Source organism: Centruroides sculpturatus, unplaced genomic scaffold, assembly GCF_000671375.1.
Source record: "Centruroides sculpturatus isolate CEXI.00-Female unplaced genomic scaffold, Cexi_2.0 scaffold220, whole genome shotgun sequence".
NCBI classification, from domain to species: Eukaryota; Metazoa; Arthropoda; class Arachnida; order Scorpiones; family Buthidae; genus Centruroides; species Centruroides sculpturatus.
The window spans coordinates 796,569-819,311 of NW_019384540.1; the positions used below are offsets into that span (position 1 = coordinate 796,569).

General features: G+C 34.2%; 3 protein-coding genes across 6 annotated transcripts; 2 read left to right on the top strand and 1 right to left on the bottom strand.

Moving 5' to 3' along the window:
• Positions 1–951: 951 nt before the first annotated feature.
• LOC111623364 (trichohyalin-like) lies at positions 952–22,067 on the top strand. 2 transcript variants are annotated; one of them, XM_023365913.1, is made up of 6 exons: positions 952–1,000; positions 18,858–19,061; positions 19,923–20,005; positions 20,087–20,173; positions 20,250–20,328; positions 20,393–22,067. In XM_023365913.1, the coding sequence occupies exons 2-6, from the start codon at positions 18,872–18,874 to the stop codon at positions 21,712–21,714; spliced, it is 1,761 nt and encodes a 586-aa protein (XP_023221681.1). In that variant the 5' UTR covers positions 952–1,000; positions 18,858–18,871; the 3' UTR covers positions 21,715–22,067. The 2 variants fall into 2 exon arrangements, with proteins under 2 accessions (XP_023221681.1, XP_023221682.1); XM_023365914.1 differs by lacking the exon at positions 952–1,000 and adding an exon at positions 18,394–18,416.
• LOC111623366 lies at positions 1,146–16,952 on the top strand. The gene is made up of 6 exons (XM_023365918.1): positions 1,146–1,276; positions 15,905–16,111; positions 16,191–16,204; positions 16,286–16,384; positions 16,454–16,577; positions 16,653–16,952. The coding sequence occupies exons 2-6, from the start codon at positions 15,961–15,963 to the stop codon at positions 16,859–16,861; spliced, it is 597 nt and encodes a 198-aa protein (XP_023221686.1). The 5' UTR covers positions 1,146–1,276; positions 15,905–15,960; the 3' UTR covers positions 16,862–16,952.
• On the bottom strand, positions 10,587–14,305 carry LOC111623365. Of its 3 annotated transcripts, none has more exons than XM_023365916.1 (7): positions 14,181–14,305; positions 11,430–11,634; positions 11,283–11,365; positions 11,131–11,214; positions 10,947–11,067; positions 10,768–10,880; positions 10,587–10,698 (listed from the first exon to the last, which is right to left on the bottom strand). In XM_023365916.1, the coding sequence occupies exons 2-7, from the start codon at positions 11,620–11,622 to the stop codon at positions 10,657–10,659; spliced, it is 636 nt and encodes a 211-aa protein (XP_023221684.1). In that variant the 5' UTR covers positions 11,623–11,634; positions 14,181–14,305; the 3' UTR covers positions 10,587–10,656. The 3 variants fall into 3 exon arrangements, with proteins under 3 accessions (XP_023221684.1, XP_023221685.1, XP_023221683.1); XM_023365917.1 differs by lacking the exon at positions 14,181–14,305 and adding an exon at positions 11,694–11,846 and having other exon boundaries at positions 10,587–10,695; XM_023365915.1 differs by lacking the exon at positions 14,181–14,305 and adding an exon at positions 11,694–11,845.
• Positions 22,068–22,743: the final 676 nt, after the last annotated feature.

Sequence of the window (22,743 nt, forward strand, 5' to 3'; positions counted from 1 at the left end):
TTAAATTAGAGATGAAATTCAGCCGGTCACGCAACCAGTTCCTAAAATTTTCTCATTTCGGGAGTTCGCTAGTGGCCGAAGGGGTAAAACCGCTAAATACTGAAGTTGGTCGCGGGTTCTTGTCTGACCAACGGACTGACCGCGTGGCATTTTCACGGTTTCATATGTCTAGTACCTAAACAAGGTCCAATTTCTTGTAGCAAGCCTTGCCGTGAGGCATTCCTTCTTGAAAAATCGCTATCGTGTTGAATAACCTTATTTTATCAAACCGAAAAACAATCTTATCCAATTACTACTTGAAACATTTTTAGTTTACTTGTGTAGTCGAGTAAAAAAATGTAAATTGATTAAAAAGGTTAACATTATGAAAGAAATTTTATTGATGGCTAATCGCAATGTAAAAAAAAAATGATAGTGTTGATCTGAATAACAATAAGTTATGGACAAGTAGTGTATGGCCAGTCCCCCTTTTTAAACTCTTCTTCCTGTGGATATTAAGACGGCTTTTATTCTACCTATCAGGGTTTGGCCAGGCCCAAATGGGCTGTCGGTGGTGAAGGACTGAGTCCAATATATGTGGGATGGACCACCCGCAAAAAATTTCTGGAGATGTTTATCCGTTTCATACGTTTCCGGGTCTCCCATAGAGATAAGCGAAAGTGATAATACTTTGAATACTATCGATAGGAAAAATATTGATAGTTACAAGAGTCCCCATAGAATTCGATGATAGATAATACTATCGATAGTATCTCATTATTTTCCTCGGTTTATTATTAACATTTTTTTTTTTGCTTTATTTTAAGTAAATAATATCGAGAGAATTAAATAATTAAAACAGCGCGTAATGTTTAAGATGTAAATACCGAAAAAATAATTATCGTATAAAACAGAATAATAGTCTTTTGTATGAAAGTTGGCAACACTATCATTTTTTTCAAAGCACGTGACCTTGCCTTCTCACGTGACTCGCCGAGGACTAAGCAATTTTTAGTTGTTGGTATGTAGTTTTTTTTTTTTTAATTTTTCTTTGAAATTTTGCTGAAAATCGTCAGGTCTAGTCAATATATTAAGTAATATATTAACTGGACCTCAAGTTTTTGTTTAATTTATCTACAATCTACAAAGATTGTAGATAAATTAAATAGAATTAGTCCAAAGTCTTTGTAACAGGACCTTTAAAACTAGGTACTGTACTTATTGGTAATTACAGTAAAACCTCGATTTAACGAACTATGAACTAATCCGGGCGATGGAGTATCCGCTATATAATAAAGTAAGTTTTTTGAACGGTTATGTTAAATATCCAGCAACGATTTGTATAACTTTCCTGGTCAAACGTTAAAATTGTGTGTGGCGCCATCTGATTACGAGATTTTATTTAAAAAACTTTTTTATTATTATAAAATGGCAAAAGCTCAATTTCGAGGGTAGATCAGAGTTTTATTAAAAAAAAAAAAAAATGCAAATGCTAACAACGAGTAAAATCTTTACAAGTCGACCCCATTCGAGATACGACACGTCACCTCCCTCCATCTCCCCCACTCCCTCGACCTTCAACCATCAAAATACAATAACACCAACGCTCCTAATACACAAACATCCCTGCAAAATTCCAGAAATTTTCGACAAAAGGTACAGGAGTTATTAAGCTTCAAAGCTGGTGAAAAAATCGTACCCCATCCATACATAAAAAGCCCAAAGTTTTTTTTTTTTTTGAATTTCTCCACGTTTCGATGCCCCCGAGTCCAAAAACGTTAAAGTAAAAATTGACAGATTTTTTTTTGTTTAAAGAACTTTTTATATGGGTCATTCCCAAAAAATTTCACCTGTTTTGGATATATCTATGGAATATGCTACTTAAAAAAAGTTAAGAAAAACGCCGCAATTTAAAAAAAAACGAGAATAAACGCCCGCGAGTAATGTAAATAATTACGGAAATTACTAAGCATTTTCGTAAATCGTTACTGCACAAAAAAATGATTACTTTAGCATGTGGTTGCTTTCTGCACATGCACACGTTGCATAGCGAATGCTCGAGCTGCTGCTTATCAAGTCTTTCGGGGAGTAAACCCGACAGGGTTGCTAGCCATTTTTGAACCCGAGCATCTTAAAGTTATCAAGGTATTCTTGGAGGCTGGAAAAATGCAACTTGATTTTCTGGAGCATCGCAACCACGTTATGTGGGATATATGCCCCGAGATCTTGCTGCCCATTCCGTGGGACGAATATCTTCACTGTCAAGATAGTCATTGACGAGTGAAGCCTTATGTAGTACGTGGCATTGTCGTCCATGAAAATAAAATATGCATCCACGGCACCTCGTAGAAGTTTCACGTAATTTAACATTAATGCAAAAACTTGCATCCATTAAGCTTAATTAATACCAGTCCAGATTGCATCGAGTTCCGCGCTCTCTCCAACTAATTAGACCTCCTATTTATAGACTGGGCGATTATGCTTATTTTTGTACACGAATGTGTATTGATATTACACTACTGTACTGTGTTTTCTTATCGAAGTTTTAGTTCGTGTGATCATCGTTAGCAGTCCAAGTATTCATACTGAACATATAAAACGCTAAATACACGAGCATTTATTAACGGCTGCAATTTTTAATTTATTTAATTTAAAATACAGGCCTTGACTTTTTAAATGCATATGTGTTCAACTGAAGAAAAAATCCAGCAACGAGTTGCGTGACTTTCTTGGCAAAAAGTTAAAATTGTATGGCGCCATCTGTTACGAGATTTTATTAAAAAAACTTTTTATATTATTAATTATTATAAAATGGCAGAAAGATTTCGAAGATAGAGATGCTTTATAAAAAAAAAAAGAAACTGCAAATGCTAATATCGAATAAAATGTTCATTAAGTCTGACCCCACTCGAGATTCGACACGTGACTCCCTCTATCTCCCTACCCCCTCGACCTTTAACCACTAAAATTTAATAGCATGGTATGGGGTTTGTGTATTATGAGCACAAACCCCATACCAAATTTCAGAATTTTCGACAAAAGGCACATGAGTTATTGAACTTCAAAGTGAGCGAACAAAATCTTTCCCCCTCCCTCCACACACACAATGCCAAGCTACAATTTCTAATCATATTTTTTATTCATTTAATTTAAAATATATGTTCTCCACCCCAAATTAATAGTGTCTTGTCTCTGTACCTCATACTTTTCCTGTTAGCAATAGAATCGTGCTGGTCATCTAACTTATTTTGGGGGAAATTTTGAATTGAAATAATATGACATTCATGATCTTCACATGACTAGAAAAAGGGGTTCACGGATCAAAAGAAAGATTAAGAAATCATCCTACCTTAGGTAGATGGATTAGCGCATTTTTTTTGAGCCATCGATCTGCCATGTTTAATCCAATTTGTTACTATTTTCTTCACTGAATATTAGGTATTATATAAGAAAACACCTTTGCACTGTTGTCTAATAAAATACACAAATTAACAGGTATTTTGAATTTGTTTACTTATTATTATTTTATTTTATTTATTTATTTATTTTACTCTCCACCTTGTGGGTACTAAGAGAGCATTTTTTGAAGCCGTAGTGGATCCAGTCAGATCCACGATGGGGATGCTGTGGCATGCTGATCGATTAATTTATCACTAACCTGTTATTTTCTTTTAAATTGCGATATTCTGAACAAGATAAGATCACGTATAAAACAAAAAATGAGCGCTATCTTCTCTGATTGGTTGGATTGAGAAAATGAATAAAAATGTAACCAATCACAGTCTTTCTTCATTGTGTCAATCGCATTTATCGGAGGTGTTGATAGGCTTGATTACTAACGATGAAATTACGTGTTTATTATTTGAATTTCTGACCAATGAACGAAACAAGATCACGTTTACTACGAAACATCCCACTTTTTTCAATAAAACGTAACCAAAAAATTTTAAAATTTAAATAATTTGTAAAAAAGAAAAAAAATAGCAAATAAAATATTATGAAGATTCAGAAAACTGATTTTAAGTCATTTTATAGTTAATTTACACATAATATTCACTAGAATTAAAAAAGAAAATTTAAGAATTATTATAACTTTTTTTTTATCATATTTAATAAATTCTACATGAATGAACAATTTAAGAAATGATTTAAATCATAAAATAAAACTTCAATAATTTAAAAAACTCATTAAATGGAGTTATAAAAGCTTAAAACTGATATAAATTCTATAAAAAAATGAGATTTATTGATCAGAAAATCATGTGATTTATATCAAACAAGTAAAATATTGGAAAAATAAATATATATATTTCCAATATTGGATTATTCCATATATTATTCCAATATTTCAAATATATTTTTTCCAATTCAATTTAATTCAAAACTAGTAGAGAGTTGCATAACTTTCTTAGAAAGTTAAAATTGTGTGGGGTACCATATGTTACAAGATTTAAAAAAATTTTTTATATTCTTTTTGCAATTTAATAATAATAAATCTTAATTTTGAAGTTAGAGACAAGTTTTATAAAAAAAACTGTAAATGCTAATAATGAGTAAAATGTTCATTAAGTTCAGTGCAACTCTGGACATGACACACGACCTCCTCAACCTTTAACCACCAAAATTTAATAATCAATTGAAACAAAAACTAATACTGTACTAAAAATCAACTGAATGTTACAATTGAAGTGTATTTGTACAATACCTATACAAATACTGTACATTTTAACAACTTATTTAGTGAACGAGCGAACGGCACTTGCGTATTATTTATATTTTGACGTAAATAACACACAAGTACCGTTTTCATTACTATAGCTAGAGACTAACTTTGTACACAGGTTTTTAAACTTGTACAAATGTATCCAATGAATTAATTTTTACACCTAGAATAAAACATTATAAGGTTTTATTATTTTAAAATCAGACTGTTTAAATCATAATCACACTATAATTTTTTTAAATTATATGCTAGCTTTTACAATTTTATTTTTAAAAATATTCTACGTAAAACTTATAACTGTAAATTAATTTGCCTCTAAGTTCATTCTATTTTATAAACAATCCCATGTCTCTATTGGCCTCTGTTTTGAAACACAAATCATTTGGCTTTAAGGCAATCATCACATATTCAANTAAAAGCAGATAAGATTAAAATTCCTTTATAATGGTAGTATAACCCAATTTAATAGTTTTAATTCAGTTTAAAATGACCGAAATTGTTTAAATTGAATAGTATTTCGACAATTCAAACTTTGATCTTGTCAACTAACTGATTACTGTAGAATTTTTTGAAATTACTGATCTTGTCAACTAACTGATTAGTGTAGAAATTTTAAGATCTTTTATAATTGAACCCTATTTGCTCCATTGTCTTAATGAAGTCCCAGGACGCCTGTCTACATCAAGAGTGAGTGAGATAATTAAGTATGATCACAACGGTCATTTAATTATATACAAGCTTCGTGAGTCATTATTTTAAATTAGTAGCTGTTATCTCTTAGAATATCCGGTGTTAGATGAGGGAGAGATTTTTATCTTGGTTTTATTCAATAATTTTCCAATGAGTTTTCAGCAATTTCGGGTATTCATCTTTTTTTTAAGGAAAGAATTGCCATTATTTCTCTACTAATTAACTGTGTTAAACTCTAAAAACACTTACATTCCCCCCTCCCATTCTACAGGCACTGAGAGGGCCTTTTTTCCCATACCAAAACGTGGGTTTACCACGAACGCAATAGGGCAGACATGTCCTACACATTCAGAACTTACAATCCAAGAAAATTTTCTGGATTGCACGTTCGGATTCGAACCCGGATTCCTCTCAGCTGTACACTGACGCCTTAACCGCCTTATCCATTCAGCTGTCTGTACACATAATAGGTTTTTCATATATTTGAATATATCAATACAAATAATTAGCGGGATTATATATTTAGGGGCTTTAAACAAGAAGCTACGCATATAAAACACATGTAAACAAACAATATACGATTGGAACCACAGTGTATATAAAGAGCCATCTATGGCTCTTGTATTACTTACATGAAGACTTAAAATGCAAATGCACATTAATAATTGCAGAATATATGCCTAAGAAAGGCTCGCGTGCAGAATTTTTAAGGTTGGAGCCTTAAAATATAATTTATACATTTTTTACAATATAGATATAGTAACATTCTTCCGTTTAAATTAAAAAATGGGAGGGGTTAAAGCCCAAAACTCCCTTATAAGAGAGCTTGAGGTGGAATAAGGGAGCTTACCAAATAGGTGCTTGTATTTAATTCTACAAGAAGTTGTAGTATACATGATAATCCTCGAAATAATGATAGTCTTGAAATTAACGAAGAGTGATCAATAGCCTTCTGATGTTCAATACAATTCTACTAAAAGGAATTTTTTTCTTCTTTATTCTTTGATACACTTTCTGCTTCTGTAATTCTTTTCTGGGAAATAAATTTCTTAGAAAAGAACTACAGATCTAGAAAGTGAAGTCAGGAATCATTTCTTGATTGAAGGCCCTACAAAGAACTAATTTTATTTGAACACGTAAATAAAATAACGTTATTTCTAACATTTTTCTTAGACTTAAACCCAGAGAAGCAATTATTTATGTGGGGCCCCAGGGATGTAGGATTGTAGGGATAAGGATTGATGATTTAAGGCAACCTGGCACACAGGCAATCTACTGAGAGAAAGATGCCTCCCGGGAGGTCTTTTATGGGAAATTGGCCCCTATTTAGGTATTAGACACGCGAAGAAAAGCCGGAAAATTCCACGTGACCAGCCAGTTGGAGGGGCGCGAACCCGCGACCAGCTATCAGTGTTCGGTGGTTTTATCCATTTGGTTGCTGATGGTAAGGTAACGCAACACATAGGCGATCTGCTAAGGGGGAATGCCTCCCAGGAAGACGTTCTATGGGAAATTAGCCCCTGTTTAGGTACTAGCCACGTGAAGAAAACTCAGAAAACACTAAGAATTCAACAATTGGTGAGACGCAAACCTGCGACAAACTACTTGAGATCTATAGTTGAGGCCTCTGTGGCCACTAATGCTCGTGCAAATATCTACTTTACATTTATACGGTATTCATAAATATAGCCTTCTGTATTTTTATAGAGGCCCTTGTAAATATACCGGCCCAGCTGAAACTTGCCATAATGCTATTATAAACAGTAATTAAGACAGGAAAAAAATTAAATAAATTTATACAGTAAAAGAAGCGTATAAAATCGGTAAAGACTAGCCTTAAAACATTTAAAATTTTAATAATTTTATTTTAAAAGTCGATTAAAATTGTTCAGTAAAGCGAAGAGAATGGTGTTCTCATTTTTGTTAATTAGTTGCATTATCCTGGATTAACTTTACTAAATCTAAACGACCGATTGTATCAGGTCAGGCATATTTTCGAGTGAAGTTAATTCTCTCATGTATCATTGTTAAGACTTTTAACTAGTTTTGTAATAAGTGTTTACATTTGACTGCATCGCCCTTCGTCTCTCTGACGAATTTTAAGTTAATATCGTTATAATTACTCCATATATAAAGCCCTACTTTTTTTAAATATCGATTTAATTTTAAATTAATATAAGTGAATCGGTTGTTTTATTGTGGTTTTTAAACATTCTATAAACGAATCTTAAGCAAATCTTCTCATAAAAGAGGCCCTAATCATACAATCTTATAGAGAGCGAAGCCCACATTTGCTTTTCTGAGGCCTCCAGTGTATTTAAAAAAAACAGCATTATGAAATTGTTTTATATCATATAAATAATGAAAATTGTCAAAATATAAGGTGTTTTTTTTTCTTAATATATGGGAAATACAATGGAACGAATAATTTGCAATGTTTTTGGGGCCCTCATTAAGGAGGCCTAGACCAAACTGGCCCTACTAATTCTCTACGCTACGGCGTAGTATTAAATTTAAAATTTCGCAATGAGGACCGTATAAAATTTTTAAAAATTATAAATTTTTAACAACTAAGACACTATTAAATTATATGCAACTAAATTGAATTATATGTAAATTATGTACATTGCGTTGCCTAGAAATGGGAAGAACCGGTATAATCTTAATTTGTCTTTATTATATTATTAAATTAGGATTAAAATAATGGGAAAGTTCTTCACAAAAACTAATTTTTTTGTCTATAAATTAAAGCATCTTTTTTTTCCGGAAGAGCGCTAAGAAGTAAGACGTGGACCGAGCGACTTCGTACATATATTTTTTACGTAATAAAATCGTTTTATTCGCGTAATTATGCTGATAAGAATCAGCAGAATTATCAATTATCGTGACACGAATCCGGATAATTGACAATTTTCAATTAAAGTAATGCTTTGATGAAAAAATTCTACATTTGCAATACACTGACTCTTCATGCGCGATCCGTCCTATCAGAATTGATGATAAATCAATTCGAAAATAGAAAAGTAGTTGATTTGAATAAATCCTTCACAGAAAGAAATATTTAGTAAACGGTCCAAAGATAATTAGATGGAGAGGAAATTTAGAGGGTTTGCATTTAATCTTGTTTGCACGATTCTATCGATCATAGTCGTTACGGTTGACGGTGATGCTGATCGGATCGAAATCCTGTTGAGGATGATGAATTTAAGGGGATCAAACAGAAAACTTATCGATTGATAGAAGAGTTGAATTCTGTTTCAATATTTTTCGAGGCTTGTTTATTTAAGAAAAACAGTTACAACGGGGGTTCCCTGCCTGCCCACTTTTTTGAATCGATATCAACCGCTTGGATTTAAATTGATACGTACGACTTAATTTTACACGTAAATAATTATATTAATTTAAAAATTATTTATATATTAAATTTTTTGATGTAGAAAAGTATGCAACGATGATAATTAAAGTGATCTTATAAAGAATTCTTTGCCAAACACCTCGAGGTAAATCGGAAAAATCGCTCTCCGAGTGCTTTGATTTATTATTTTAATTCGATTAATTTTTGTTTTTGTTTTAATTATAGAAAAATTACCATTTATACTTTATATTTTACGGCATACAATTTTAAATTTACTTCTACTAAATTATACATGTTTGCTAAGGAGTTTGTGGTGGTTTGGCGGAATAAGACAACGCATGGGCGATCTGCCAACGAGGCGCCACCCGGAGGACATTGTACGAGAAACTGGTCTCTAACTTATTAGACACGTGAAGAAAACCAGGAAAACTCCACGTGGCAAGCCGTTAGTCGGGTGCGAACCCGCGACTTACCACCAGTATTCGATAGTTGCCACTTGTGGGACTAGACCTGTATTTGATAAATTATAAACTCGAGGGCATAATCCGTCAGATATGTCGAGGCCCCTTCCCCATCACTCTGCCCATTGTGGGCCTGGCCAGCCACGATGGGTTCGATTAAAAGATTATGCCCACAGAACAGAAATAAAAAGAAATTAAATTTGTAATTTTAAACTAATTTTTCGGAGAAATTTTTTATTTGAGAAAATGTAAAAAGTTATATTTTATCATACTATCGGTTAAAGCTCTCAAAATATTTAAGAAATTTATCAAAAGGGAATAAATCTAAAGTATAAACAATTTTTACAATTTAATGACTAAATTTAAAGACTAATTAGTTTGTTTTGGTTTTATTGAGAACGTCATTCAAATTCACAGATCGCAGCGAACAGTAATGAAATGTCAAAGACCATTAACCGTATGTGACCAAAATCACAATTCGGCAATTACTAGCAAAGCGAATGAAACAATAAAATCGAGATTGGAAATTGTGCGTGTCGATTAGTGCAGTAAAATGTCCTTTCCTATGCGGGTTGTTGAAATTTCTGTATTAGAACGAAAGAGATGTGAAAATAGGAAAAGATTTTAATTAACGATTAAAAAAAATCAGAAAAATTTGATCGTATATGTAATTTATCGTCTGAGTGAGTGAAAACACCAGTTAGTTGGTCGCGGGTTCGCGCCTCAACAGGCTGGCCGAGTGGAGTTTCTTGGTTTTCTCCGTGTCTTAAACATCTAAATTGGAGTCAATTACTTGTAGAAAGTCTTCCTGGGTGGAATATCTTTTGCATAGCGACTACGTGTCGTATTACCTTATCAATTCCAGCGACCGAATGGTAAAAAACACCATTAGAGAAAGAAAACACGATGAAGCCCTCTTGTGGTCCTAGCCACAAGTTAATCCACTACTTTGTCAGATCTTTGAGAATTGATGGTCCATGGAAATCCTTTGAGGATTCTAAGAACATTACGGTTCCAGATATTAAACCTGAAACGTCATACGTGGAAGACTTGCTCCTATAAGAAGTGCGAGAATAGGAGAGTTCTCGAAAGAACTTCGAAACTTTCGATTTTTCCTTTAGTTCTAAAAGGGGGTTCGAAGAAAGATCGACTGCTAAACTAATTATGGTGACAAGTGCGTCAGCGACTCATTTTTCCCCCCTCTAAACGTCGTTTTGCGGATTAAAGCGGTAAGAAGCGTACATAAACCCGCACTGTTCCGAAGCTTTAAACTAATGAGACCCAATATGAGTGCGTAAAGTTTGTTTACATAGATTCTTAGTAATCCGGATTCATTAAGAAGTTGAACTCATATATATTACAATGAAAAAAAGACAAATAAGGCTTTAAAGACGATTTATTGAAATTCAGAAATACATAACAGAAATCAAATCATAGTAGTAGAAGTTTCAGTTCTCGCTTTTTGTCTCACTTCCAGATTCAGTTTCCTGCTAAAAATAAGAAACAATGAAGTTCTGTAGAAGACTAGGATCGGGCTTGAAAGAAGATCCAGTACTTACAGTGCGCAGAGTTCTTTGGACTACCTCGTATATTTTAGACATTTTCTCCTGAACGAAGTCGGCAATTTCTTTTAACCTGAGAGCTTCGTCCTTAGATACGGTTGCAGCATCACCTAAATTGAGATAAGGTCTTACTTAAAAGTAACTTTTCATATAGGTATATAGGTTTCGTTACTTACCTTGAGGTAGGTAGGAGGAAAGCTTGTTTGTGAAGTAAGTCATGGCAAATTCAAGTTGATCCATAACAGCTTTAGTAGTTTTACTAGTAAGAGATGAAGCTACGGTAGTGGCACACAGGAACTGAGAAGTATAGTATGGCATTAGTTTAAACGCAAGTATTTCGAGTGAAACTACTTCCCTTACCTGCACAGAAACTAGGTCTTTCATGATAGAGAAGCCTTTCTTAGACGAAATTTCGGAATATAAGTTACGGATATCTGCTAATAGCTATTTAAAAAAAAAATTGAGATGTTAATCTTAAAAATTTTCTTGAGGATAAAAAAGGGAAAATTTACCTCGTTGGGTTGTTTCATGATGAAAGGAGCCTTCGTTTCGATTTTGTCGAGAACTTGAACAGCATAGTTATCAACGGAAGCGACTATAGGGAGTTTGTGTTTAAGACAAAATAAAAACAACTTAAAGAGGAATTAAAAGAAACTTACTTTCATCTTTTAGTTGTTCGGAGTAAACTTTAGTCTTGTTTAGAAGATTAGCAAGAGTTTCTTCAATAGTTGTTAAAGCGGTTTCAGGTACGGCTCGGGATTCTTTTATGCTAGAATACATAGTAGACATACAATCTACTGAAGCTTTCACCACAGGAATTTCGTAGATTCTCTTGAAGATGATCATTTCCATTTTTGAATTATCCTAAATTAGGAAAGAAAATTTAATTTCACAAAAATTAACTTAAATCACAAACTACTTACCTGTAATTAGTTCTACTAGCAAGTGACTAAAGCAAGAAAGATGAGAGTGAAGAACGTCTCCTCGCCCATCCTTTTATATCTTGTAAAATCCTGTGATTGGTTAACGCTTTGATTGCATCGATATGCAAATTAATCACATTTGTTTCTTTTATGCAAATATTTTTGCAATCGGATAAAATTTTATTATTTTTTTAATCTTTTTTTTAAATTATAATAAAATTAACTATTTGCTAGTTATTTGGATTGGGTAGTTTTATAATAATTAAAATATTTGGCGTATTCCTTTACTTCTAATCATTCTGCACACTACTAAATTTCTTTCATTGGATAAGGCGACGCGACACATGGGCAATCTGCCGAAAGGGGTGCCTCCTGGAAGGACTTTCTACGGGAAACTGGTCCTATTTCGGTGTTAAAACGGCGTGAACTAGCGAAGCGCGAACACACATCAGTGTTCAGTGGTTTTATCCACTTGGCCACTGCTGTAGTACACTTTTTTCCTGCCCATGCGGGTTCGGCAAGGCCCAAAATGGTGCGGCTGATTGGTGAGGGATGGGCCCTATAAAAATTTTTAAATAATCTTCGTCCGGATTCGATTACGGATGCTCCGGAGCGTAAGGTTTACTCTTTTACCGTCTGCGGCCATCCTTCGGACAGTATTTGAGACGTGTGATGGCACTAGTTTCACAATAATCATGGAAAATTCGGTTTTAATACTTTCTTCAGAAATAGAAAAGATTGTGAAACAGTACACTCGACTGTCCGCCAATGCATTAACCGGGATGCCGAAAGTACCTAAGGATAAGTCATTAAATCATTACAAATCACTTTATGACTCATCCACTTTGCAAGCTATTGGCTAGGACGAGTAAAAGGAGGGGTGCCCTTTACTAAAATGGCCAATTTATTACCATTAACTACCTGTGGTAGCTGTAATGCTTTGTTCACTTTACGTTTTTCTGAAAATCTACTCGTTCCGTTTTCTGAATAGAGAGGATTTAAATGGCTTCGGATTAACCAGAAATTTTACTTTTCCAGCTGTTATATAACAGAGGGAGAGTATGGCGTCGGTCGAAAAGTGACCATCCCAAGATTTTCACATTTTTGGAATCGGGGAACCTTGAAACGTCGAGAAATACAAAAAAGTTGGACTTTTTTTCTGCATATATGGATATTAATGGTTGGGCAGCATGATTTTTTTTCACACAAGTTGAAGATTAATATATCCTGTGCCTTTCGTCGAAAATTTTTGAAATTTTACAGGGAGATTTGAGTATTACGGGGAAATGTTACTAGACATTTTCAAGAAAATCGGACCATTGCCATATCACAAAAAGCTTCCAAGTTAATTTTTTTTTTCACATTTGTCCCGGATAATCGAAATTCTATTATCCTTTGAATTATGTATTTTTTGTTTGCCTTTATGTAATTTTATTTGCCATATATATTAATATATACGGCAAATTGAATAAACTAAACACTTGCAGTTCGAATTTAGTTTCAAAAGCCCAAAATGTTTTCATGATTGAATAGAACTTCAGGACATACTAAAATACTAATAGAATAATTCAATATCAATATAATCATCGTGACAATATTTAAGACCTGTTTGTATCTATAATTAGAATTTAGATAACAACTAATATGTCTTTAAGGTTTCCTAAAGTGGAAGAAAGTTATCACGCTTATCCGTATCAGATAATGAGATATTAAAATGTAAAGGGATCGGATTGATGGGATAAGGTACGCAACACGAGTGATCTGCCGAGGGTGTTGCTTTCCTCAAGGTCTTTCTATGTGAAACTGGCCCTTAATTAGGTGTTAGACACGAAAAAAAACACGGAAAGTTCAGGTGTTCATTCAGTTGTTTATGGTCGAACCCTTACACAAGTGGACGAGTGGATAAAACCATTGAACACCGGTTGTTGGTAGTAAGTTCGCACCTCACCAACAGGCTGGCCACGTGAGTTTTCCGGGGTTTCTTCACCATTAACACCTAACTAGGAGCCAGTTTTCCGTAAAAGACTCCTCGGGAGGCATTCTTCTCATCAGATCGTCCATGTATCCACGTTGTCATATACGAATAAACCAATCCAAACCAGGGTCGAATCCACGACTAGTTTTCTATGGGGAAACTAGTCGTGGGTTCGACCCTATTTAGATATTAGACATGAAAACTTGGAAAATTCCACGTGGCAAAGTCCGTTGACCAGGAGTTTTATCCATTGGGCCACAAAGTATAAAGGTCATTTTTTAATCTTGTTTATCACTAAAGTACAAGTGTACAAGTGATAGAAAGTAATTATATATTTAATTAATTTGTTTATTTAATGTAAAAGTAAACGAGTTATTTCTTTCTTTAAATTAAACTTCAAATTAACAAATTATTACATATTTTTGAATGTTTTTCTGCAATTAATCGCATTAGGTAGCTATATTAATGATATTGCTGACTAAAAATATCTACGGATTGCAAACACTACATACCCGTCTGGTCACATGTTGCTGAATAAAGATACACGTCACACACGTTCCTGTTCTTGACGATAATGTGAAAGGATGTGTTTATCGCGATTGATAACATGCATGAAGTAACTCATGTTTAATGTAAAAATACACCTTATCATTCTACACGAGTAATCTCCCTGTAAAGATAATAGGACGTGTCAAAATGTCGTAGGAAGTTAAAAATTTATTGGCGAGTTTATTGTTTTATCTTCCAACTTTTTAAAAACTTTCTTATATTCGTTTATACTGATGTTGTCTGTCTACTCAGGTCTTTGATGTGGGTAGGCACTCGGCTAAGCTTCCCCACTAGGAGGACGGCTAGGGCCCCGACTGCCTGATTTTCTGTGAGTGTTGGTGGTCGGGGCAACACACATTACTCTTGTGTTGCATAGAAAGCGACACGTCTAATTTGCTTATAATTGCAGCAGTAAGAAATCATATAACAGCGTGCAAGAGGCGAAGATTCTTTTACGTAGCCCACATGTCGATATACTAGTCTTCAGTTGAGGATGAGGTGGCTGCATCCTCGAGTTAAATGGTTTTGGTTGTATAAGGCAACAGGACACGTGGGCGATGCCTCCGGGACTGCTTTCTATGGAAAACTGTCTCTTCATTTACGCGAAATCTTGGAAAAGTCCACGCAGTGAGGCGCGAACCCACGACCAATTACCATTGCTCAATGGTTTTATCCATCTGGTCACTGGTATGAACACATCCTCGGGATTATGCGTTGTGTGATAACTGCTAGATTCAGTTGAAGTTGAGACTGCTTCCGTGGATCTCCAGATAGTTGGGTACCGTATGGGTCGATTCCCATCTCTCACCTTCTGGTCATGAGCCTTTCAGGTCTCAGTACTGGATGATTTCACCATACATAATCTATAATGTACAGATTTTTGGTTAACTGAAACTTCGTGCCAAATTTTTATAACAAAAATAAAAAATGAAGATCAGTTTATTTATCAGAAAATATTTCATCAGATATACTATCTCCATTTGTTCTATTGTTCTGTAGTAGAATCCCATCAGTGGTCGAGTGGATAAAACCACTGAGGTCGCGGGTTCGACCCTTTTCAACGGATTGGCCACTTAAGAGTTTTCCAGATTTTCTTTACGTATCTAACACCCGAATAGGTACGGCCGCGAGGTTAAGGCGGTAGCCTACAATTCTAGGGAACCCAAGTTCCAATCCTGATTGAAAAATCCCGAAGAATTTTTCGGGGGTGGTCTATCCAGAGCTATGTCGGGCTACCTCACGTGAGTGGCCGAACCCATAATGGGGTTGCCAAAAAGGCCCTCAGAGCGAAAAGAATTTTCAAGAACCTAAATAGGGGCCAGTTCCCATAGAAAATTCTCTCCGAAATCTTCCACTTGATGAGTTGACTCATCAATCCAATGGAAGAGTTTCATCAAACAATTCAATTCGGTTCGATTTTGCACGTTTTAACAACCGACAGAATATTAAACATGCATTTTTTTTATTTTTATTTTTTAAATTTGTAATCTACAAAAACAAAAATTTATGTAGAAAATATTTACTAAATTTATAAATAAAATTTCGCAAAGTCTAACCACGAACGTAGCATAGTTTCTACTTCACGCATAAATTTTAAATTTAAAAAAAAAGTATTTAAAATTTATCTTCTTGCAATTTAACACTCGTAACTCTGCAAGCTACACGTCTAATTTGCATATAATTGCAGCAGTAAGAGATCATATAACAGCGTGCAAGAGGCAAAGATTCTTTTACGTAGCCAACATGTCGGAGTTTTCGTTTCATTCCAAGTGTATATCAAATTATATAAAAGAAATGATGGATTATTTAAAACAACACAAGGGCATCCCACAAGGTGTGCAAATACTTTATCAACAATTTGTAGCCAGAAATGTCGATAATGCTTTCGATAAAGGTAAACAACTTCACTCATATTATTCTATAAATTACCCATTAATAAATATCTAAACGTATTGTTATTGTTAATTTTTCAGTGGATCCAGAACAAGTAAGTAATTGTTAAATTTAATTTTAAAAAAAAATTAAGGTTTAAAATGCTGCGATTAATTAAAAATATAAATTTTTGTAGCTGCTAATAAATGCTTTAAGGTTGTACGAAGAGAGATTCAGTGTACAAGGTGCAGATCATCAAGTTTCAAGCGAAACTGGTCTTACACGACCCCCGGAAGTAAGTAATTTTAAAGTGTGTACTCTCTGTACATTATGAATTATAAGTAATTTTTTGTGTACTTTTAAGTATTATAGATCAGTTTTCAGTGGCTTCAAGCAAAGAAGTGTAATCAAATTGGATATGAACGAGAGAATAAAAATTATTGTAAGAGAATTGGGTAATTTGATTGATCGACTTAAGGTGCAGAAAGGTAATTTTTTTCATTTTAAATTTTTTTTTAAAATTTTTTATATAATTTTAACGAAGTGTTTTTCCCGTTTTAAAGATTTTCTTGGCGATATTAAAAAATGCGAAGAGATTAAAGTGGAAATTATTAAGTTTCAAGCTGAAGCTAAGGAAGCAGCGAAAAATATAGACGTGAAGCGAAAAGAATTGAAAAAGATTTTGAATGACATTAATGAACAATATGAAGATTTGCAAATCTTTCAATCAATGAATAAAGATGAAAGATATTTGAAAATTTACAATTTATAAGTGTTGTGTAGATGTTTTTCTGTAATTTTTCAAATTACTAATAAAAATTGTATTCTGGCTTCTTGTATGTAACCTATTCATTTTATGTAGAATCATTTTTTTTAAACAGTTGTTTCAGTGGCGCGTTATAACTTCACGGGACCCAAGCGAATTTGAATTAGGGAGCCTCATGAACGTGACTTCATCCTTCTTAGATTTCCCCAAAACATTACCGTTTCTTATAAAAGATTGGAAGATCTATGTTGGTGGGGAACCAAGCAATTTTCCTTTTTTGCTCATAGCATAAGGCTCCACCGAATTGTTTGATTGTAGACATTACATAATTTTTGAAATGTGGAGAAATATGTATTTAATAAACCACTTTTGCTTTCTGCTGAACATAACAAATATTAATGTTGTAATTATGAAATGCTGATTAAATACTACGCTAGAATTATAACTTCGTATGTTATACAGTTAAATTTAGAAGTATTAAGATAATCGGTCACATGGTAACTAACAGTTTCCATTTCACGCAGGCAAGTGATATGCGCTACCTGTTACAGTAAGTGAAAAAAAATAGTCTATTTTTAAATATTTTGCTAATAGATGGTGCTACATTTAAACCCAGCCAATGGAATGTAGAGAAATTAATTGATATATAGAAATCCAATCAATAGTTTGGGGTGATGTTTATGACATTGTTTAAGTTAGAAATATGTTAACGTAACTGTCGAGCTTCGTAATAATTGGTCGAACGGCCTAGGAGTGCATAGCGAACAAACATCTTTGTTTATATACCTTTATATAGATTAAATTGCTGACAAAATTTGCTTCTAAACGTGGAGTTTAAATACTGTATTAATGCTGCACTATATAATACGTTTGTAGTTAAAATGTGAAGAGAATATTTACATGAAGTGAGGATATCTTAATAATTTATATAGTTGACCAGATTATATATATATATATCGTTTAGTAAAGTTTAAGTGTTTAAATCTTTACACACTTTTTGAAGTAGCATTAAATATACTGTGTATAACTTAGAAAACATTTAATATGACGGTTTTTCCTCTTCTAGTAAATCCGCACATTATATAAAAACATTAGAAATAAAATTTAAATGAAAATATCCAGGTTAATATGAATTTTAAAACTCGTTTCACCGTTTTTTTTTCTTTTAAAGTTCCTTTCCTACTCGTTATGACGTCATGGAATAATTTCATTTACAATTTATTAAACGCCTTTCATTCCTAAACCGTTCTTACTGTCAGTTTGCTGATTAGGCACGAATTGGGACGACCCCCTCTCAAAACTAAATTAGTTAAACGCATCCTTTCCTTCCGGTTCTGACTCAAACTCCATTGACAGAATAGCGTAGTTAGAACTTGGCACCAATTATTTTATCCACCCTTAAGGGAAACGTAGTTAGTTTGCTTCAAAATACTTCATTCGATCAATCGATACCAGTAAAAATTATATTATTAAAAGAGTTTCCCTCCTCTGTTTTGTACAGTATAAAGTTTCAAATAATGTAGCGAATTTCATAACCGTGTTGCTTCTTAGTAACGAATAGGTAAGTAAATATTTGCATATGAAACAAACTACGCTATTGGTTTCCTTAGCCACTTTGCTAATTAAAAACACCCATTATCACGTAACATTTTGCATAAATGCATACGAGATCTCAACGTACTCATCTTACATATTTTGAGTTCAGTAATCAAGTTTTACCATTTTATACACTCGGCAAATTAATATTTATTTTGGTATTTTGAATTTATATAATTTTGTAAGCAATCCGAAACCTTCGCCGGAGGGCATAACTCTTTATAGCAATTATTATTAAATAAATAATTAATTAAAAATGCTTATATTACGATTAAAATCTGATTAATAATAAAATAAAATCCGTCTGTATTTTAACGTAAATCTTCATTTAAATATTAACTAATTTACATAATCGGGCGATTTCTTAGTAAGACGTATAATTAAGTTGTTGGCGCCATCTTTACAGGATCGTCGAACGCAATGGCAAACTCGGTAGACGAAGCAGAGGTAAGAAGACGAAATATGGAAGAGTCTGTTCGAAAATACTGGTCGGCTGCACCTCCGAGTTGCAAAAGGGACCCTTCAGAATTGACTAATGAAGAAAAGACGTTGCCTTTTCTTGAATCTCTCCTGATGTACAAAAACGTGACTAATAAAACGAAAGAAAGATGTAAGATTTTTCTTTTTTTTAGTTCAAAAATAAGCGTTTTTACTGTTCGATTAATGTAGCCAGATTTCACTTTTGCTGAAATTCCTTGGAAGGAATTATATAAATTTTAGATTTATTCGTGTTACGACTAGGCCTATCGCCTGGACCACAGTTTCCCAAACTTTTCGGATTACTGACCCCTGTTAGTTTATATTTTTTTTGTTTGTTTCAAAATGAATTTTTTGTCCTTTCCTTCCAATATCTCTATTGCTCCCTTGAGTTTTCTACATCCTCAAGAGGACGGTGGCACCTACTTTGGGAATTATTCTGCCTTAGACACTACTTAGGTTTTTTTTAAAATTTATTTCTTATTCTGAACTTATCCAGCTAATAACATAAAAGGATTACTTAAGTTCTTTTTCAGATTACATTTTTTTTTATTCCATCAAGAAATTTCTTAAATCTTTTTATTTTTAGTTAACCGTGAATTTCTTCTTGTTCTATTTATAGAATTTCTTTTAACTTCCATTTAATGATTTCTTTAAAAATCCCATGGATTTTTCGTCGGTGGTAATAAAATTCGCGAAACACCAGGGTCCTTCCTAGTCTCGAGTCGTGTGAGTAGAAACACTGTGTTGAGTGTCACGTGGTACCAGTCCGTTCAATGAGACCATTCATTGAACATGTAAACAACACTAGTATGCGAGTAAGTAACACGTTTGTTGCTTACTCGCATAACTCGAAACTATGCACCCAGGAATTTTCTTGGTTTGGAATTAATTTAAAAAATTAATTTGCGATAAACCTTCGATTATTCTAGAAAACAATTTTATGTAAGGGAACCCCCATACACACACACAACACTTTTCTTTCCCTATGCAGATAGTGCAATTGATCTCTCTTTCGAAGCTGTAAATCTCCTAAAACAAGCTGCGAACGAAGAATCGGAAGAAATCTCAACGGAGGTATGAATTAAATAAAAAAAATCGCTAATTGCGATTAACTTATTTTAACGTAATTAAATCTAATAATAATAATAATTGTAGGATGTATTGCAAACTATAAGAAGGATCGAAGACTTTACAATGGATATCGATGTAACTCATGCTTTTCTGAAGAATATGCCTATGAATGTAAATCGTCGTCGCTGTCTTATTTTATTTCTACATCTTTTTTTTATTTTCTGAAGTTTTTTCTTTTTCTTTTCAGATGTATAGAAGAGGCGTTGAAGAGACACATTCGAAAATTATGGAAATTGCCAAAATGGCCGCAGATATAAATAAAGACGGTAGTGTTTTTTGGCTTTTCCCTTTTCTTGCCCAATTCTAACTTTTTTTCTTCTTTTCACTTAGATTCCCTGCAATTCTTGGTTGATCAGATTGATGAAATGAAGGAGAAAGGTCGTCAGACGTTTACTTCTATCAATCATAATTTTCTTCGTCTAAACGAAATCAAAGAAGGAATTCAAAACTTGCTTTTGTTGATGAAAAAGGAGCTGAAGTTCAAGAATCCTCTCGAAGAGGAGCTCGAAGAGGAAGATGAAGAGCCCAAGAGTGCTCTCGGTGATGATTTAGTTAGAATGCTCAAGGAAGTTCTCGAAGGGGAAGATGAAACGCCCAACGGTGCTGTCGAAGAGGCAGGTACAAAGCTCAAGAAAGTTCTCGAAGAGAGAGTTCGAATGCACAGGGAAGCTCTAGAAGAGGAAAATGAACAGTTCAAGAAAGCTCTCGAAGAGGCAGATGGTAAGCTCAAGGAAGCTCTCGAAAGAGGAATTAGAGAACGCAAGGAAGTTCTCGAAAAGGCAGATGACAAGCTCAAGGTAGCTCTCGAAGAGGCAGTTAGAAAGCTCAAGGAAGCTCTCGAAGAGATAGTTAGAAATCGCAAGGAAGAGGCAGATGAAAAGCTCGAGGAAGTTCTGAAAGAGGTAATTAGAAAGCTCACGGAAGTTCTCGAAGAGCTACTTAAAAAGCGCAAGGAAACTATAGAAGAGGCAGATAAAAAGCTCAAGGAAGCTCTCGAAGAGCTACTTAAAAAGCCCGAGGATGCTTTCAAAGAGGCAGTTACAAAGCTCAGGGAAGCTCTAGAACAGGGACTTAGAAAGTGCACGGAAGAGACGGATGAAAAGCTCAAGAAAGTTCTCGGAGAGGCAAGTGGAAAGATAAAGGAAGCTTCCAAAGAGGCATTAACAAAGCTCACGGAATCTCCAGGAGAGAGAGATGAAAAGCTCAGGGAAGCTTTCAGACAGGCAGTTATAAAGGTCAAGGAAGTTGTCGAAGAGTTAGTTAGAAAGCGAACGGAAGGTCTAGATGAGAAGCTCAAAGAAGCACTCGAAGAGGCAGTTATAAAGCTCAAGGAAGCTCTCGAAGAGCTTGTTAGAAAGCCCAAGGAAGCTCCAGAAGTGGCGGGTGAAGAGCCCAAGGAAGCTCCAGAAGTGGCGGGTGAAAAGCCCAAGGAAGCTCCAGAAGTGGCGGGTGAAAAGTCCAAGGAAGCTCCAGAAGTGGCGGGTGAAAAGCCCAAGGAAGCTCTCGAAGAGGGAGTTAGAAAGCGCAAGGAAGCTCCAGAAGAGGCAAGTGAAAAGCCCAAGGAAGCTCCCGAGAAGGCAGTTAGAAAATCCAAGAAAGCTTCTAAAGATGAAGTTAGAAAAAGCCAAGGAAGCTCCCAAAGAGGAAATTAAAAATGCATTTTAAAAAACTGGAATGTTCAAAAAATTTTGTTTATTTAGTAATAAAATGTATTTGAAATTATTGAATTAAATTAATGGGATACTGTAACACAACACCTGAGCAATCTGCTAAGGGAAGTGCCTCACTAGAGGACTTTCTATGGTGTTAATTTCCTATTTCGGTGTTTAGACACGTGAAGAAAACGCGGAAGACTTCGTGTTCAGCCCGTTGGTCAGGCGCAAACTCACGACTAGCTCCCAGTGTTTGGTGGTTTTATCCACTAGTCTACTGGTGGGTGGTATTATTGAAAGCCCTGGGTTTTTAAATCTGGTAATATTAAAAAGATTATTTGCGTTGAAGAAAATTGAGACTTCTGAAATATTTTATAAATCTTCTCGTGAACGACACTTTAAATATATCTTCCCCACATTTTTACGTAAAAATTCTTTAAATGCATTGTGAACCTGTAAGAACAGACTGTCGCGAATATAATCATTTGCCAATACGAATCGCGTGCATTTTATGGTTCTAATGACGTCATAATGGGATTTTTGCTAACTTTATGCTGACAGAACCGCATTAACATCGATCATGCTTTTCACATTTAGTTCTAAAGAACGCTAATATACATCAATAACAACTTTATTACAATAATAATCTGCTGGACAGATTACATTAAAAATTTCATGAAGTTTTTAATTTCTTAGTAAAATTTCAAAAATTCGAGCCTGGATCTTACAACAGATTATAGAAAGTGTTCTAATTCCATTAAATTCGTAGTAAATTATTGCAAGTATGACGTTTTCCACACTTATAACTTGACTAATGCAAAGGGTGTAAAGAGGGTATCCTGTATCTGACAGCGGGATAAGGATCGGGATGTGTGTAAAGAGGATGGCAGTAGGAATTGAAATCAATATTTTTTTTTTTTTTTTTGTATTCTTTTCCTCTAAAAGGGCTACTCAACAGAAAGAAAGGTAATTTCATGTAGTCCTTTCAATACAAGTTGGTACTTCAGAAGATCGAAGATGAATATTCAA